The sequence below is a fragment of the Pan troglodytes genome, chromosome 11 (assembly GCF_028858775.2).
Source record: "Pan troglodytes isolate AG18354 chromosome 11, NHGRI_mPanTro3-v2.0_pri, whole genome shotgun sequence".
Lineage (NCBI taxonomy): Eukaryota > Metazoa > Chordata > Mammalia > Primates > Hominidae > Pan > Pan troglodytes.
In genome coordinates this window covers 60,810,897-60,830,716 of record NC_072409.2, presented here as the reverse complement: position 1 = coordinate 60,830,716, position 19,820 = coordinate 60,810,897, and the positions used below count along the sequence as shown (strand labels likewise).

Genomic DNA, 19,820 nt, shown 5'->3' with positions numbered 1-19,820 from the left:
TCAATACAGCAATTGTGCAATAAAGGTTGAGCGTTTTGCAGAAGATTGAATAGGAATGAAGGAAAGGGTTAAAAGTTTAAAGAAAGGTTTAAAGTTGAAACAAATTCTAGGAAGCTAGACTAAATAGATATATCTTGCTTTAAACAACCAAGGCACATTACCAATTTTAAAAATAGAAGTTAATGGGCAATTGTTTGCTTTAAAAAAACATAAACAACAAAGAACAAATCTTCCTAATACATTTCAAATATGATTCAATTTATAAATGTGTTTAGAAATACAAACTATATTAAGTCAAGGTAAACATACCTTATTCAAGACAATGAGCTGTTACTTATTATTAAAGATTATGTCACTAATATCTATCTTTAGTCTATAGACGAGAAGTCAGAACAACAACAACAACAAAAAGCTGTGGGCTGTGTTATGGTAGGATACGGAAAAAAACCTTGAAACTGGAAACCGTGTGCCTTTTCCCCAGACTTGAAACCCTAATAGCTTTTATCCCACCTTATATATTCTGGTTTCTACAAAAGATCTAAATTCAAAATAAAAGTTACAATCGTTCTGAGAATGGGTGACTGGGTTTTCACAATAAGTCAGTAGTTTTCTGTTTAGAAAAGACTTTTGGCTGGGTGTGGTGGCTCATGCCTGTAATCCTAGCGCTTTGGGAGGCCGAGGCGGGAGGAATGATTGAGGTCTGGTGTTCGAGACCAGCCCCAGCAACATAGCAAGACCCCATCTCTACAAAAAAGCTGGGCATAGTGGTGCACACCTGTGGTCCCAGCCACTCAGGAGGCTGAGGCGTGAGGATTGCTTGAGCCCAAGAGTTCAAAGCTGTAGTGAGCTGTGATCATGCCACTGCACTCCAGCCTGGGTAACAGAGCAAGACCCTGTCTCAAAAAAAAAAAAAAAAAAAGACATTTGACAATATTATATTTACATTTTGTACAGAATTCTGTGGAATATATGACCCATTAAGGCCAAGCAGACATAATTCTAATTGTCACAAGGAAGACTGCAACTAAATGAGTGAGATAAACCCTCAGGTGCCCAATCTATTCTGTGAAACTCAATATAACCTCCTCCTTCCCTATTACTCTCTTTCAGAACTAGAGAAAAAACAGCCTAGTTTGACAATTTTTCTGCCTTCCCCTCCCCTCTCCTACCATTCAGAACTCAAGGGACATATTGTTTTGGATAATCATGTAGGGCAGTGGTTCTCAAAGTCTGGTCTACAGACTCCTGGGGATACCTGAAACTATTTCAGGAGTCTGTGAGTTAAAAACTATTTTCATGGTGGTAACAGGACATCATTTGCCTTTCTCACCATGCTGTCATTTGCACTGACGGTGTAAAAGCAATGGAAAGTAAAAATGCTAGTGCTTTAGAATAAATCAAGGTAGTGTACCAAAACTAGTGCACCAAAGTATACTAGTCCTTAGATTCTTCACTGCCATGCAATTGAAATTCTTAAAAATGCCAAATTCCCTTAAGAATATCCTTGATGAAGCAGTAAAATTCATAAATTTTATTAAACCTCAAAATCTTAAGTATATATATTTTTAATATTCAATGTCATGACATAGGAAGTACATAATATAGTTGTCCCCCAGTATCCATCAGACATTGGTTTCAGGACTCCCTAAGGATTCCAAAATCCACAGATGCTTAAGTCCCTTATATAAAACGATGTAGTATTTGCATATGGCCTATGAACATCCTCCCATATATTTTATATTATCTCTAGATTAGTTATAATACCTAATACAACATAAATGCTATGTAAATAGTTGTTATATTGTATTGCTTAAGGAATAATGACAAGAAAAAAGTCTGTATGTGTTCCATACAGACATAACCATCCATTTTTGTCCCCCTGAATATTTTTCTTTCTTCCCTCCTCCCTGCCCTGCCTAAAGAGATGAGGTCTTGCCATGTTGCCCAGGCTGGTCTCAAACTCCCGGACTCAAGTGATCCTTCCGCCTTGGCCTCACAAAGTGTTGGGGTTACAAGTATGAGACACTGCACCTGGCCTCTTGAATATTTTTGATCTGTGGTTGGTTGAATCCATGGATGTGCAACCCACGAATATGGAGGGCAGGCTGTGCTTATTAAATATTTGTAGTATATTCAAAAGTATAAATGTTGTTTCAAGGAAAAGCACTTGTGTGACTAAGTTTGGAGTTATACTAGACATTTTTTTCATGGAATACCATTTTTATTTAAAAAAATGACAAACTATAATTATCTGGACTTGGCTATTTGGTCATTTTTCTTTTTCCAAACAGGAATAAAGTGAGCTTGTCATTTCAAGGAAAATAACTGACAATATTTGTTGCCAATGATAAAGTTCAAACTTTCAAATGAAAATTTGAATTTTAGAAAATCTGTATCCACTGGCAAGCTTGACAGCTTCCCAATTCTTAACAGCTTTTCTGATGGAATCAGTGATCAATGTGATCTTTTAAAAATATTACATAATAAAATACGTCAACGTTTGAAATATCTATGTGACTTGATGAACCAGTATTTTCCCAATGACCAATGCATGCTATAACTAAATCATTTACAAGTAAAAGCGCCATCTAAAGTGCAATGGATTTTAATGTAACAGAGTACACAAGTTCACTGATATGGTTTCAGATTCCACACTGCAATTAAACTTTAATAAACTACACTTTGGCAAGTTTTGATGTAGTATTAAAGAATAATATCCACAATTACCTGAAAAGTCTAAAATACTCCTCCTTTTCCAACTGCATATTTATGGGAAGCCAGATTTCCTTCATATACTTCAACTCAAACATCTCACTACAAACTCAATATACAGAATTAAGTAGGGAAAAACCTACTGACTTCAACTAAAGAAATCTGCAAAAATGTAAAACGCCACTCTTCTCACTAAATGTATTTTGTCTGGAAAACAGCTATTTTTAATACATTTTTATGTTAACACATAATGGGTTTATTTTTAAAATAAATTACTGCCCCATCTCCACCTAAAAAAAAATAAATTAATGAATATTTTAAACATTCTCAGTTTTAATTTCTAATATGGTAAATATCAATAAATACAATCCATGTAAACAAAACCTCTTCAAGGTCCTCATTAATTTTTAAGCATATAAAGGAGTCCAGAGACTGGAAGAACAGAAGAACTTGTAACACTCAAGATTCATCTCCTTTTGCCCTATGCAATAAAATTGTGTTTTATGCAGTAAGATTAAAGATTAAAGAGAAATTACTACAAAGCGTGCTTGTGGAAATGGTGTCGTTATTACAGTGTATAATTAATATTCTCCCATACAGTAATTTGTGCTCTCCCCCCTGAATAGGCTAAAAGATACCTTCCTAGTTTGGAACTGATTTTTTGTTCCAGTTGTCTTTTCTTGGTTTTTCTCTCAAGAAGCTCCTTCTTCTTTTGTCTAAGTTCATTGTCTTTGTGCTCCAGATGTTTGCTTGTTTCACGTAAGGCAATCAACCCTGAATCCACTGTTTGCAATTTTCTATGAATTTCCTATAAAATATTTAAAAATTGTTAACATATTTAAAAAACTGTTCCAGTGAAACTATTAGAAATCCAGTTAATATTCTTTTCTAACATTCAGATCAAATTAACCAACCTTTAGCTGTTCTTCTAAGTGTCTTCTCTGCTCTAGGTCCACAGTGACAGTGAGAAACTGCGCTACTTTTAGAGATGTGTTACTAGAAATAACTTTGTTTGAATAAAAAGAAGTTTTCACCACATACTTTTCTTCTGCTGTATAAATCTGTTTTAATCGGGTTTCTTGTATTACCTATAATGTAAAACAACTATTAGTGCACATCTAATATAAATTATATGTTTTAAAGTACTAAATTAGAAATACAGACCAAGTGAATTTTGGAAGATCAAAATATACGAGATATACATTTTTTTTTTTTAGACAGGGTCTCGCTCTGTCACCCAGGCTGGAATGCAGTGGCACGAACTCAGCTTACTCAAGCCTCAACCTCTCAGGCTCAAGTGATCCTTCCACTTCAGCCTCCTGAGTAGATGGGACTACAGGCATGTGCCACCACGCCTGGTTAATTAAAAAAAATTTTTGTAGAGATGGAGTTTTTCCATGCTTCCTATGGGGGCGCTGGTCTTGAATTCCTGCCTCTGAGATTCTCCCGCCTGGGTCTTCCAAAGTGCTGGGATTACAGATGTGAGCCACTGCATCTAGCAATTTTTTTTTTAACCTATCCAACAAAATTTCAAAAAAGGTGGCCCATACAACTAGCAAAGTCAGCTATACTTCTACGCTACTATACAACTCTCCCAGGTAGTTTTGGAGCTTTGTTACATCTAAAGAAGAGATACCAGGAGAGAAGAGTGCTCAGTACATTGAACTGTTATCTTGGGTAAGTCATTTACTCTCCCCTCCTCTCAGTTATACTGTTCAAAGATACATAATCTTATATTTAGTTCCTGTATATTTGGGAAGAATAATCAAATGAAACATTTTTCATAGATTTCAAAGCCTTTTCTTATTTTTAAAGTTTTTTAGAACTTTTCTCTGAAGAATTTATACATGGATTTCATAAACTAAAATATATTAAAAATACCACAACTATACCACTATTTGATCTATTTCAGTATATTTATAGAGTAGGCTGCTGCAATGCAGAGCATTTTTAGAGGTTGTTTCCAATCTCTAAAAACCTTCAGATACTATTGTAATACTACTGTAGCTTGTTTCCTTCCAGAAGTTTATAGTCTAAGTGAAGAAGTAAGACATATTTAAGCACACTAGGTCAACAGGGCATAAATCCTACAATCCGACTAATCTGAAAAAAAGGGATAGACTGGATGACTTTAGCCTATCCAAGTTTCCTAAAAATGAGTTTTAAACTGGATTTGAACTGACAGAGTGAAGGAAGAGCACTTCCCATAAAAGTGACATCTCAAGCTAAAGAAGTCAGCAGACAATTTAACCAAAGGGAGAATCTTAGAAATCAATGAGAGAACAATTCCATAAATAGGGTATACTGTTAGAGAACCTAAAATGTTAAGAGTTAATAATAACGGAAAACATAAAGAATATACTTTTATTCTGAGGAAGAGATACAGCCATCATTGCCATTATCTAGCCATTATTGTCTCAAACAGAAGGATTGAGGATATAAAGGTAGTAAATTTCCTCAATAAAGGTTTATATCTTCTGAAAGATAGCTAAGATAATCTTTACTAGGTACTTGAAATACTTTCTAACTTGGGTTTTCTTGTACATACAGATGTCTGAAAAGTATATCATCATAAATTATTTATATACAACATAGAACTGAGTTAGGCATTGGGACAATAAGGTATTTGATATGTTTGAGAATTTAAAAAATACAGTATATAAAACCAAAGAGATTAAGATTAATGAAAACACCTGAAAAAGAAAAGGGAAGAAAAGAATTTCACTTTTAATATAAATTATATGAATTCCAAAGCTATTTCTCTAGTACAAACAGCAGTGTCAAAGCTCCCTAGGTGACTTAAACAAAATGTTAAAAGTAAAAGTACATGAAAATAACTCAACTTGAAGCCATGTTCAAAAAAGAAATTTCCAAATGAAGTAATTGCTCCTTTCTGCCCCAAAGTGAAGTTTAAAAAGTCCTTATCAACCTTTCTATTGTCTTTCTGAATTAGTAAAGAAGTCCCACTAATCTTACTTTCAGAGAGAACCCTACCTACCCCTAAAGCTTTGACAAAAATTGGTTTGGTCTATGCATATGGTCTTGTCCTCTTTTCTAAACCTCAGTGAATTAAGAAAAAAAGAGTAGTATACCCACATAGAGACTTCTACTTTTGGTTTTCCCAAATGATTACCATAATATGATATAATTCTAATCAAAGGCAGGCAACTTACTGTAAGTAACTTGTTTTTGCAAAATGAGTTAGTAATGAGCTCTCATTTTTCTATCTTCTGTTAATGAAGTATAATGAGCCCCCAAATGAATCATCTTAGGAATATTTATATACTGGTTAGAAATGTAAAACATATTTTTAAATAAATATTATAAGTAGCAGGTAGGTCTATAATCGGTTACCAGATGCTCATAAGCAGTAATACAGCAACTTGGTATTAATACTGGAAAAACCTGTTGCAGGAGAGATTTCCTCTCTGTTTCTGCCTGTGATAAAAGTGCATACGGTTTGGAGTCACGGAGATTGCTTTAAAGAATAAAATTCCCAACAGCACTAGCAGAATACAGAAACTAGGAGTTTCTGTTGCTGTATGTACTAGCCAAACAAATCCTATGAGGAGTGGTCATTCATATCTGAGATAATCTTAAGTACAAGTTTTAATAAAAGGAAGGCTGACCAAAAACAGTTTTACACCCCAGCCTACCATTCTAAAGTATAATTTGTCTTAAAAATAATCTCAAATATAATAATTTAAAAGACTAAACTATTAATACAATGTTTGAACATAGATTTACCAAGCAAGGCAGAATCAGGTTAGTGTACTAGGTATCTCTTTTCAGGTTTTAACTTTACGGAATTACCCTAAATGTATTAAGTATTTATTCTAGTTAATTCCACATCACTCCTCTCACAATGTATTAGTTAACAGTCAATGTTTCATGTCATATGGAAAATAATTAATACAAATATAATTTCTGCATGGTTAAAAACAACAGACTTACTTAAATTCTGACACGTTTTGCTTGCCTTGTAGCTAAGAAGTTTTAACAAAACTACATTTTTGGTACATGATTCAGTACATGATTCACTACTTTCCTACCCGTTCAATTCTTTCTCTGGTCTTTTCAGTTCCTACAGGAACTTCATGAATATGATACTGACAGCAAAGGTAACTCATTACAGGATCAGGTGCATCAAATAATTCTCTCAAATAAGAGAAAAATCCGTATTGTCTGAAAGGAAAAGTATTGATTAGATTTTTCTTCTTAAAATATCGTTAAAAAAATCTGGGAGTTGATAAGCCACCAATAAACAGTAAGTAAAACATACATTATTTCAACAATGACATAGGACAAGTCTTTTTTCTTTTTTTTATATTTTAAAATCACATATGACTTATTCACTTACCAGAAAAGCTTAAGCTTTTTATGATTACAAACTACTCTTTTTAAATTTCTTCTATTATGTTTAGAATGCTTACTTATATTCCAAATTAAGATATTTACTTATAATTATTTTATAATTAAAATTTTTTACATTTAGTCCTTTTGGAAATTGTTTCTGCATTATGAAGGGATAATTTATCATTTCATTTCCCCAATAACTAACCCACTACTTTAGCATCTTTAATTAAATAGTTCAGTATTATTCTGCAGACTTGAAACATCACATCGCATCACACTCACTGTGTGCTAACTATATCATGGTCCTGTGCCTAAATTTTTCCTTATATTCGACTTAAGAGATCTTAAAAGGAAATAATACAGCTTGTAATAGCTTATTTATGTAACAATAAATGTTGAATAATTCAATATTTAAATAAATCTTAATATTTTCAAGACTTACTTAAGTTCATTCAAAGATCTTGAAGGTGCTTTGTCTGCATATGAACTCTTGGGAGCAATAACAGCATTTACTCTTAATTTTTTATTGTCACGAACCTGAATATAGGGAAAAGAAAATATTATTTTAATTACCATATATTCTCTACCGAAATGATTTATAGTTACCATACTCCTACTGGCATTCGTGGGATGGATAAGAAACTCGAACACGGCATATTAGATGTTACTTAGTATAAATTTTTTTACTGTGATAATACTGTAGTTATGTGTTTTTATAAAAAGAGTCCACTTCTTTTAGAGATACATACCAAAATATTTTCAGGTGAAATAGAATGTCTGGGAATTACTTCAAAATGATACAGAAGGGAGATAGTTATGCTTACATTATTGGCAGATTATCTTGTATTGGACTAACTTTTCTACAAACAATGATTGTAAACTCTGGCCAAAATTTTAAAAACAATTATCTTAAGGCACTGGAGATGGACAAAAGAAAGAAGTTGGAAGGGAGTTGACATCTGAAAGAATAGCACTAGGTGAGATTTGTGTTTATGTGGCTTGTGGCTTGGGGGCATTCCCCAATCTGGAGCATCAGGAGTGGGGAAAGAATTCTGGTAGAAAGCTGCAGTCTTTCTGGCTGGAGGGATCATAAGATGGAAGGATGGAGTTTGGGGTGACTAGAATGACTGTAAACTGAGAGGGTAAATTCTTGGAAGAAGGGAGCTGCAAAGTGAGAAGCCTCAAAATCTGCATATAAACGCCCATCTAAATCCTTGGCTGCCCCATGAACTATGAGTGCACAGGAAAATTCCAGGGGATTGGAGGAAAGCAACAAGTGGAAGGCTAAAACTAAAACAACAACAACAATCCCCACTGAATGGAGATTTCAGTTGCTGTCCATTGCTTGAGAGACAGAGTTTGGAGTTTAAATCCAGCTAAGTTAACTGCCTTCTAGTCTCTTTGGAAGAAGATAATTGATAACTGAATCCAGTCTCTACAATGTTATTACCCACGATTCCAGAATATAATAAAAAATTACTGGCCGGGCACTGTGGCTTACACCTGTAATCGCAGCACTTTGGGAGGCCGAGACGGGCAGATCAACTGAGGTCAGGAGTTCAAGACCAGCCCGACCAACATGGTGAAAGCCCGTCTCTACTAAAAATACAAAAAAATTAGCTGGGTATGGTGTGGGGCTCCTGTAATCTCAGCTACTTGGGAGGTTGAGGCAGGAGAACTGCTTGAACTCAGGAGGCAGCGGTTGCAGTTAGCCAAGATCATGCCATTGCACTCCAGCCTGGGTGACAAGAGTGAAACTCTGTCTCAAAACAAAAACAAAAACAAAACAAAACAAAAAAAACAACTACTAAGCATAAGAATAAAATGCCACCATAGTCAAGAGAAAAAGCAACTAAGAGGAACTGATTCCACAAAGACCTAGATGTTAGAATTAGCAAAGAAGTTTAACATAGCTATTATATATATACACGTTCAAGAAAACTATGGTTTATTACTATCAACAGGTGGAGAATCTCAGCAGACAGAATAAAGAGAATTAAATGAAAATTCTAGAACTAAAATATGCATTATCTGAAATGAAAAATTCACTGATGGGCTTACTGATGGAAGATCCCAAAACATTAAAAAGATAATATCACGAAAAACTTCATGCCAAAAACATGAATAACTTAGATGAATTGGAAAAATTTCTTAAAAACACAATTTGCCAAATTTAAAACAAGATGAAAAAGAAGCTGAAATAGCCTTTACATGTAGTAGAGAAACTCAATTTACTATGAAAATTCTAATGAAGAAAAGTCTATACTAAGATGTTTTCACTGATAAATTTGATAAAACAGTTAAGGAAGCAATAAACAGAAGGATGAAACACTTCCCAAGTCCTTTTATGATACCAACGTAACTGTTATACCAAACTCTTGACAAAAACATTACAAAGAAGTCTATAAACCAATATCCCTCAGGAATACAAAAGCAAAAATCCTTTGTAAAATATTGGTAAACAGAATCCAGCAATGTATGAACAGTATACATGACCAAGCGGAGTTTATGCCAGGAATGCCAGACTGATGTAACAGTCAAAAATCAACTGATCTAACTTATCATATTAACAGAATAAAGTGCAAAACCCATATTATCATCTTAGTAGATGCAGGAAACCATCTGAAAAAACTTGACATCCATTTACAATAAAAATTCTCAGTAAAACAGGTAGATGAGGGAACTTCCTCAACCTAATAAAGAGCATTTGTGGAAAATCCACAGCAAACCTCATACCTAATGATGAAACATTAAGTGCTTTCCTCCTAAGGCTGGAAACAAGTAAGGGTGTCCAATCTTGTCATTTGATACAGTTTGGCTCTGTGTTCCCACCCAAATCTCATTCCAAAGTACAATCCCCACTTGCTGAGGGAGGGACCTGGTGGGAGGTGACTGGATCATGGGGGCGGTTTCCCCCATGCTGTTTCGTGATAGTGAGTTCTCACACAATCTGATGGTTTAAAAGTCTGTTGCAGTTCCCTGCCCACTCTCTCTCTCCTGCTGCCATGTAAGATGTGCCTTACTTCTTCTTTGCCTTCCGCCATGATTGTATAAGCTTCCTGAGGCCTCCTCAGCCATGCAGAACTGTGAGTCAATTAAATCTCTTTTGCTTACAAATTACCTAGTCTCAGGAAGTTGTTTTTTTTTTTTTTTTTTTTTTTTGAGACAGTGTCTCACTCTGTCACCCAGGCTGGAGTGCAGTGGCGCGATCTCAGCTCGTTGCAACCTCCGCCTCCCAGGTTCAAGTGATTCTCGTCTCAGCCTCTTGCATAGCTGGGATTACAGGTGTCCGCCACCATGCTAGGCTAATACAGGCAGTTCTTTATAGCAGTGTGAAAATGGACTAATACATCATTTCTCTTCAACACTGTCCTGGAGGTATGAGTAAATGTAATAATGCACAAGAAAGAAAAGATTGGGGAAAAAAAAGAAAGTAAAACGACCTATCTGCAAAAGACAGGACTTTCTACATAGAAAGTCCTATGGACTCTACAAAGTAACTATAGGCATACCTCATTTTATTGTGCTTTGCTTTACTGACCTTCAAAGATACTGCATTAAAAAACATTTTTTTTTTTTTTTGGCTGGTCAAATGGTAGTGGGTAATCAGAAGTTACTAACATAGTGTCATTAAAGTTGGTATACAACCCCCCACTGCTAAATTTGACTGGTTTAAAAACAATTTTTTAAAACACATTCAAGGTTTGCAGCAACCCTATGTCAAAAAAAGTCTAAAATGCCATTTTTCCAATAGCATGTGCTCATCTCGTTGTGTCTCTGTGTCATATTTTGGTAATTCTCCCAACTTTTTTATTATTGTTGTATATGTTAGTGATCTATGATCTTTGATACTACCATTGTCATTGGAGTGCCACATACCACACCTAGGTAAGATAGTGAACTTAATCGATACATGCTGCATATGTTCTGACTGCTCCACTGACCATCTGTTCTCCAGTCACTCTCCCTCTCCTTGGGTGTCCCTATTCCCTGACACACGACAATAATGAAATCAGAACAATTAATAACCCTACAATGGCCTCTAAATGTTCAGGTGAAAAGAAGAGTCACAGGTTTTTCACTTTAAATCAAAAGCTAAAAATAAAGCTTAGTGAGGAAGGCATGACAAAAGTTGAGCTAGGCTGAAAGCTAGCCAAGATGTGAATGCAAAGGAAGAGTTCTTGAAGGAAATTAGAAGTGCTACTCCAGTGTACACACAAATAAGAAAGCAAAATTACCTTATTGCTGATCTGAAGAAAGTTTTAGTGGTCTGAATAGATGATCAAAGCAGCCACAACATCCCTTTAAGCCAAATCCTAATCCAGAGCAAGCCCTAACTCTTTTCAATTATTTGATGGCTGAAAGAGGTGAGAGAAGAAAAGCTTGAAGCTAGCAGAGGTTGGTTCATCACGTTTAAGGGAAGAAGTCATTTCCATAACATAAAAGTGCAAGGTGAAACAGCAAATGCTGATGTAGAAGCTGCAGCAAGTTATCCAGAAGATCTAGCTAAGATCACTGATGAAGGTGGCTACACTAAATGACAGATTTTCAACGCAGAACCAACAGCCTTCTATTGGAAAAGAATGCCATCTAGGACTTTCATAACTAGAGAAAAGAAATCAATGACTGGATTCAAAACTTCAAAGGAAAGCTGACTCTTGTTAGGGATGAATGTATCTACTGACTTTTAAGTTGAAGCCAATGTTTATTTAACCATTCCAAAAAATCCTAGGGCCCTTTAGAATTATGCTAAATCTACTCTGCCCGTGCTCTATAAGTTGAACAACAAAGCCTGGATGACAGCACATCTATTTACAGCATGGTTTACTGAGTATTTTAAGCCCACTGTTGAGACCTACTCCTCAGAAAAAAAAGACATCTGTCCAAATATTACTGCTCACTGACAATGTACCTAGTCACCCAAGAGCTCTGATGGAGATGTACATGCAGATTAATGTTGTTTTCATGCCTGCAAACACAACATCCAATCTGCAGCCCATGGATCAAGGAGTAATTTTGACTTTCAAGTCTTATCAAGAAACACATTTCATAACGCTATGTATGGCTGCCACAGATAATGACTCCTCTGATGAATCTGGGCAAAGTAAACAAAAAACCTTCTAAAAAAGATTCATCGGCCAGGTGTGGTGGCTTACACCTGTAATCCCAGCACTTTGGGAGGCTGAGGTGGGCAGATCACCTGAGGTCAGGAGTTTGAGACCAGCCTGGCCAACATGGTGAAATGCCATCTCTACTAAAAAATGCAAAAATCAGCTGGGCGTGGTGGCGCATACCTGTAATCCCAGCTACTCAGGAGGCTGAGGCAGAATTGCTTATACCCAGGAGGTGGAGGTTGCAGTGAGCCAAGATTGTGCCACTGCACTCCAGCCTGGGTGACAGAGCAAGACCCTGTCTCCCCCCAAAAAAGATTCATCATTCTACATGTCATTAAGAACATTTTTGATTCATGGGAGGAGGTCTCAAGATATCAACATTAACAGAAGTTTGAAAGAATTCCAGCCTTCAGGGAAGACTTTGAGAGGTTCGACTTCTGTGGAAGAAGTAATGGCAGATGTGGTGGAAAAGCAAGAGAACTAGAATTGGAAGTGGAGCCCAAAGATGTAACTGAATTGCTGCAATCTCATGATAAAACTTGAATGGAGGAGGAGTAGCTTCTTATGGATGAGCAAAGAAAATGGTTTCTTGAGATGGACCCTACTCCTGGTGAAGATGCTGGGAACATTGTTGAAATTACAACAAATGATTTAGAATATGACATAAATTTAGGTGATAAAGTAGAGGCAGGGTTTGAAAGGACCAACTCCAATTTTGAAAGAAGTTCTAGGCTGGGCGTGGTGGCTCATGCCTATAATTCCAGCACTTTTGCGAGGCCATTCCACTCTAGTCTGCGAGACAGAGGAAGACCCTGTCCCAAAAAAAAAAAAAAAAAAAAAAAAAAAAAAGGAAAAGGAAAAAGAAATTCTGCTATGGGTAAAATGCTATCATATGCTACAGAGAAATCTTTTGTGAAAGGAAGAGTTGATCAATGTGGTAAATTTTATTGTTGTCTTCTTTAAGAAACTGCCACTGCCACCCCAACCTTCAGCAACTACCACCTTGATCAGTCAGCAGCTATCAATATGGAAGCAAAATCCTCCACTACCAACAAGATTGAACTCACTGAAGGCTCACATGATTGTTCGTATTTTTTAGCAAGAAAGTGTTTTTAAAGTATGTACATTTTTTAGACATAATGCTATTCACACTTAATAGATATAAATAGTATAAACCTAACTTTTATATATACTGGGAAGCCAAAAAGTTTGTATGACTTGCTTTATAGCAATATTTGCTTTATAAATCTGTTATATTTCTTGTATGTCTGTACTAGAATTCAATGTAAATTCAATAGTGTCACAGGATATAAGGTCAATGTTTAAAAAAATCGATATGTCTACGTACTAGCAATGCACAACTAGAAAATGCATTTTAGAAATCCATTTATGATAGTGTAAAAAATATATTTTAAAATTAGACAGTGAAATACACATTTAACAAGAGATGTGTAAAACTTAATACAATGAAAAAGAAAAAATGTTGAGAGACATTAATAGAGGCATGGTGGGATAGAGGAATTTCATGGTAGGACAGATTAGTAATTCTTTTTTTTTTTTTTTTTTTTTTTGAGACAGAGTCTCTGTCGCCCAGGCTGGAGTGCAGTGGCGTGATCTTGGCTCACTGCAAGCTCTGCCTCCAGGGTTCATGTCGTTCTCCTGCCTCAGCCTCTCCAAGTAGCTGGGACTACAGGCGCCCTGCCACCACACCCGGCTAATTTTTTGTATTTTTAGTAGACACAGGGTTTCACCATGGTCTCAATCTCCTGACCTCGTGATCCGCCCGCCTCAGCCTCCCAAAGTGCTGGGATTACGAGCGTGAGCCACCGCGCCCGGCCACAGATTAGTAATTCTTAAACTATTTTCAGAGGATTCTAGGCTTGAACAAATTACTAAATATACTGATGGTAAGGGGAGCTATGTTTTTCACTAATACAGAAGAGAATTACAAATATGCAAAGGAGAAAGACTAGAAGGTACCCCAAAGTTGGACTGCAATTGTAAGTAGTAGTGTGAATTCATGGTGCACATATTATCTGGTCTCTAGATAAATACGGAAATAAATATAGACATAAGGGTTTGCATGTTAGGACTTAGAAGCAATGAGATACCAGCAGCAATGAACACACCTAGTATCCAGAGCTCGGTGTCTAAAAGAAAATAGGATTTTTGGTTAAAGGACTGATTGTAAGGACCAAAAAGATACACTCAAGATGTGCCTGTAACATCTTACTATGGCAAAAAGAAAGAAGTGCTCAAAATACAATGGCAACATATCAAAATGACACAGGAGTCAACCTGAAAATGGTCTCACTGGCCAAATATGGGGCAATCTGAGCATTAAAATAGTAATGAATTGACCGGGCATGGTGGTTCACGTCTGTAATCCCAGCACTTTGGGAGGCCAAGGCGGGCGGATCACTTGAGGTCAGGAGTTCGAGAGCAGCCTGGTCAACATGGTGAAACCCCGTCTCTACTAAAAATACAAAAAATTAGCCGGGCATGGTGGTGGACGCCTGTAATCCCAGCTACTCGAGAAGCTGAGGCAGGGGAATTGCTTGAACCTGGGAAGCGGAGGTTGCAGTGAGCCAAGAGCGTGCCATTGCACTCCAGCCTGGGCAACAACAAGAGCAAAACTCTGTCTCAAAAAAAAAAAGTAATGAATTAGAATACATAAAACAATTCTATGAATCTATACTGATACAACAAACAAATAAATGGAGGAGAAGAAAAAGCTCTTTCTTATAGGTAGAATGCTAACTAATAAACACAGAAGGAATGACAGAGCTAGAATCATTAATGGCTCTTAAACCTACTAGATTGGGTTTCATGAGGAACAGAATATCTGCAATCTCAAAGTATCTCCACACAAACAATTACAAAGAGAAAAAATAGTGCACACCACCCCACCCGGTTAATTTTTGTATGTGTAGCAGAGACGGGGTTTCACCACATTGGCCAGGCTGGTCTCGAACTTCTGACCTCAAGTGATCTGTCTGCCTTGGCCTCCTAAAGTGCTGGGATTAGAGGCATGAACCACCATGCCTGGCCTATTATTTGTTTTTAACTTTGTAATGATGTATTTCCTTTTAGAAGATTTTGTTTGAGCAACAAAAAGTGAGGTGATTGAAAGAAAAACAAGAAATAATACTATAGGTAGTACTCAGGTTTGGCAAAAATTATGATGTTGCACATAATAGTATGTAGAAATGGCAAAAATTGTGAAGATTTGTAATTTACTGAAGGATGAGAAATGGTACTCTAGTAGATACAATTACAGGAGAAGGTTATATAGAATAAATTTCACAATTTAAAATATACACACAAAAAGTCATAGATATAGGAGAAAGTTCTGGTTCTATCTGATGAGCAGCTATGAAAAATTAATTGTTACAACACAAGAAAAAAGAATACAGGTCAAATGATCAGGAATCTATATTGTATCATCAATATATGGTTTAAATCCTTAGTGCAGAGGCAGAATGAGTTTTTGACACCAGGAAAAGTAACAGGCTAAGCTGGCCATTTGAAAAATAGAAATCATTTAATTACATCTGACTGCATGCCCTTTACAATGTATCATGTCTTAAAAGACGTGCAACCCAAGCAACTTGACTTCTCCACTGAGCTCTTTCATCAGATCAATAAATCACTGATTAGGCTTAAACAGCTCTAACAAACACAAATTTTTAACTTTTTGGAGTCCATTGTATAATTTTATACATCCAACCTTTTTATCCAGTCACCTTTATGTTCACATACCTTGCCAACTCCCAAACCAGAAGTAGGGCAATATAATAAAAGCCAAAGCAGGGTCAAGATTCTTTCCAAGCACTTGTGTACCAGAGAAACAGAGGACTACTTGAGCTGATTCAGAATCTCTCCTCACTTAGACCAATTAACAAAATTCTTCAAACAAGGCATACAAAAAAAATCTAAACCTAACCTTTCCTTATAAGGCTTTTAAAGAAATAGAAGACATGCAAAAGGAGTAAGAAGTCTTACAGACAATACAACATATAGCTAACCGTATATATATAAGAATGTCATATATAGCTAATACATTATACTACATATTATGTAGGTTATATAACAATGTATTACAATAATGATGAGTTAATAAGTACTGCTATAAGTACCTTCACATTTATTAACTGACTTAATCCTTACAACCATCTTTTGAAGTAGATAATGTTACCCTTCATTTTATAGACAAGAAAACTGAAGCATAAAACTAAATTTAGGCAACTTACCCAAGTCAGAAGCAATGCCAGAATTCAAATCCTGGCAGCCCAGCTACAAAGTATACATTCTTAACTACTAAGCTTTACTGTCTTTCGGTGGCTTGGATTCTTAGTCAGTGGCCTTTCTCTAGCCAGATACAGGGTTCTCATTCTTTTTAAAGACGTTTTATTTATATTAATAAGCAACAGTGTACTGATTTTCCTTTCAAAGTAAAACTGAGTTCATTCCAATACATTTTCAAAAAAAGGATGTCCAAGACCAAAGGTCCATCATTATGTTTTGTTTTCTTAAAACATGATAAAATTACTTACTCTTCACATTAATTTCAAATAATAATTTCAAAATGTTACAGATGGAATATTATGGGCTGGTTTCCTTTTATAAAGCAAATCAATTGACCCACAATGCCATAAATAGGAAAGAAATTAGCAAAACAGAGTGATTTTGCATGAGAGTGAACTGGTGGTAAAATTAGCTATCACATTTTGCTCTAGTGAAGTTAAAACTTCAAGTGCTGAAAGTAAGTGTCAAGTGAATCAAAGTGTTGTGTTGGTTAGTACTTGCCTCTTTGAGGAAAACCTCCATATCTTCTTGACTTTCAAATACAAAGGCTCTTAAGTCATTTGATGGAATATGATTTTCAATATATTTGGCATTTTTATTATCTTTCATATTGATCTAAACAAACAAACAAAAAAAGGTCGAATTTCATGAAACCCAACTGATTATTAAAACATGTTTATATTAAAATTGGATTTAATTAGATTGTAATACTTGAGAAAAGAGAAGATTAAAAAAAAAAGAACTTGGTACCAAAGAGTTATTTTAAAACATCTAATCCATTACCCAGAAACAATCAATACAGTACATGGTTAAACAAAGGCCAAGATTTGAACAGTGCATATTGATTTTGATACTATCTAAGAAATAACTTTAGTTCCTTTCTAGTCAACTCATTGAAAATATTTCAAACAGTCTTAGATTGTGACTTGAGTGTAAACATTTCTTATCTTTCCCCACACTTTTCATATTTTCTTAATCTTCAAGAGAACTTCGCAGATGGAATAACTAATAGGCACAAAAACACAAAGAACTTTAAAATTTATGAAACTAACGGGGAAAAAAAAAAAAACCTTGCTATGGCTTATTTGTAACTATTACAGCCCTCAAGAGAAGCCTGAAGTTTGCAACATCAGAACATAATCTTATTGATCTATTTTTACTTTTCTCTTTTTTATTTTTTTGAGACAGTCATCTCTGTCACTGAGGCTGGAGTGCAATGGCACGATCTCAGCTCACTGCAACCTCTGCCTCCCGGGTTCAAGCAATTCCTGCGCCTCAGCCTCCCAAGTAGCTGGGACTACAGGCATCTGTCACCATGCCCAGCTAATTTTTGTATTTTTAGTAGAGGCAGGGTTTAATCATGTTGGCCAGGCTGGTCTCGAACTCCTGACCTCAAGTGATCGGCTTGCCTTGGCCTCCCAAAGTGCTAGGATTATAAGCATGAGTCACTGCGCCCGACCTATTGATCTATTTTAAAAACATTAACTGGGCCAGGCGTGGTAGCACTGATAACCCCAACACTTTGGGAGGCCAAGATGAGAGGATAACACTGGAAGCCAGAAGTTTGAGACCAGCCCAGGAAACAAAGTGAGACCCTGTCTCTACAATAATAATAATAATAAAAAATTAGCCAGGTGTGATGGCTCTACCTGGGAGGCTGAGGTGGGAATATCGCTTAAGCCCAGGAGTTTGAGGTTACAGTGAGGTATGATGGTGACACTGCACTCCATCCTGGGTGACAGAGTGAAACTGTCTCTAAAAAGTAAAATAAAGTAAAAATATGAATTAGACAATTCTGCAAGTGAGGCTCAATGCTATGGAAGATACTAAGACAAGCTAGGGAAAAAGCTACTTCTGGAAGTACATAATCTGTTATTTATTGCAGATGAATAACTATGTTGAAAGTAGAGCATGATAAAACTCCCATTAAGAGAAGCGTATAAATATAAAAAGTACTATCTAGGGAATTTTAGAGATCGATTATTTCCAAAACATGGAAATCAGCTTTCTTGAAAAAATAATAAAGGGGAGGTATTTATGTACTATAATCTATTACAAAGCAAACTAGCTAAGAGCTTGGGCTCTGAGGTCAGACAGACGTCCTTTCAAATCATATGCTTGATCTTGCTCAAGTACTACCTAAATCTCAAAAGCTTTCATTACTTTCATCTGTAAGATGGACATAGTAAAACAGTTTATACCTCATAGAACTAAATGTGGATTAAGAGATAATATAATTAAAATAATAGTACAGTGCTTGTCGCATAAATGTTGGCCAATAGTGCTATTTTAAATTATAGAATACCATTCAGTATAGAAAAATGAGAAAACAGTTACACACAAAAATTAAAACCACATGAAAACCATCATCCAGGCATAAACGCTATGAACAATCAGCCTATTGTTTTGCAATTTGAGGGAGGAGGTACTAAATTACTTTATTGGAAGAAATGATACAAATAAAAGAAAACGTATGTGGATGTATACGATAACTTATAGAAAGGGTAAAAGTAACCCCAAAATGACCACAGAAAGTCATCTTTTTAAAAAAAATATAGTTATAGATAAGCCAGTCTAGGACTTAGCTCTCATGATCACGTTCTCCCAGACTGTATTGTTTTTTTTTTTTCTATTTTTTGAGACAGGGTCTCACTCTGTGTTGCCCAGGCTGAGTGCAGTGGTGTGATCACGGCTCACTGTAGCCTCGACCTCCCAGGCTCAAGCAATCCTCTCACCTCAGCCTCCTGAGTTGCCAGGACTACAGGTGCATGCCACCATGCCCAGCTAATTTTTATTTTTGTAGAGACAGGATCTCACTATGTTGCCTAGGTTGGTATCAAACTCTTGGACTCAAGTGGTCCTCCCACATCAGCCTCCCAAAATGCTGGAATTATAGGCATGAGCCAACGTGCCTGGCCCCAAGGTGTATTTGTTAGAAATATTCTGCCACGTCAGATTCCAAGGCCCCCAGCGTATATAAACTGGTTTACATGGCAATTCAATTCTTTGACGGATTTCACCTGCTCAGGAAGACTCAAGGAAGTCACAAAAGTAGGGTCACTGGCCAGTTTATGTGGTTCCAGTAGTCACTTATTTACACTTTTTCCCAAGTGTAATACACATTCACAGTTTGGAGGTTTCCCTGATATCCTTAAGGAAGATTTATTTATTTGTTTGTTTATTTATTTATTCTTATAAGATGGAGTCTCATCCTGTCACCCAGGCTGGTGTGCAGTGGCGTGATCTTGGGTAACTGCAAGCTCCACCTCCCGGGTTCAAGCAATTCTCCAGCCTCAGCCTCCCAGTAGCTGGGACTAGAGGCACATGCCA

At 36.2% G+C, this 19,820-nt stretch overlaps 1 protein-coding gene across 15 annotated transcripts in view; it reads right to left on the bottom strand.

The window, feature by feature from the left end:
- SMC5 (structural maintenance of chromosomes 5) overlaps window positions 1-19,820 on the bottom strand; it is a 96,129-nt gene that overhangs the window by 32,611 nt on the left and 43,698 nt on the right. For 11 of the 15 annotated variants that reach the window (XR_010148677.1, XM_520066.8, XM_009456708.5 and 8 more), the window contains 5 exons: window positions 16,992-17,105; window positions 7,511-7,605; window positions 6,765-6,897; window positions 3,627-3,800; window positions 3,351-3,520 (listed from right to left, as the gene is read on the bottom strand). Coding sequence is in view for 14 of the 15 variants with exons in the window: in XM_520066.8 (XP_520066.5) it covers window positions 3,351-3,520; window positions 3,627-3,800; window positions 6,765-6,897; window positions 7,511-7,605; window positions 16,992-17,105 (686 nt within the window). In the remaining variant the exon portion in view is untranslated. The remainder of the gene's footprint in view (window positions 1-3,350; window positions 3,521-3,626; window positions 3,801-6,764; window positions 6,898-7,510; window positions 7,606-16,991; window positions 17,106-19,820) is intronic. The other 4 variants (XM_016960946.4, XM_054658154.2, XM_063787763.1 and 1 more) reach the window with 1 other exon arrangement.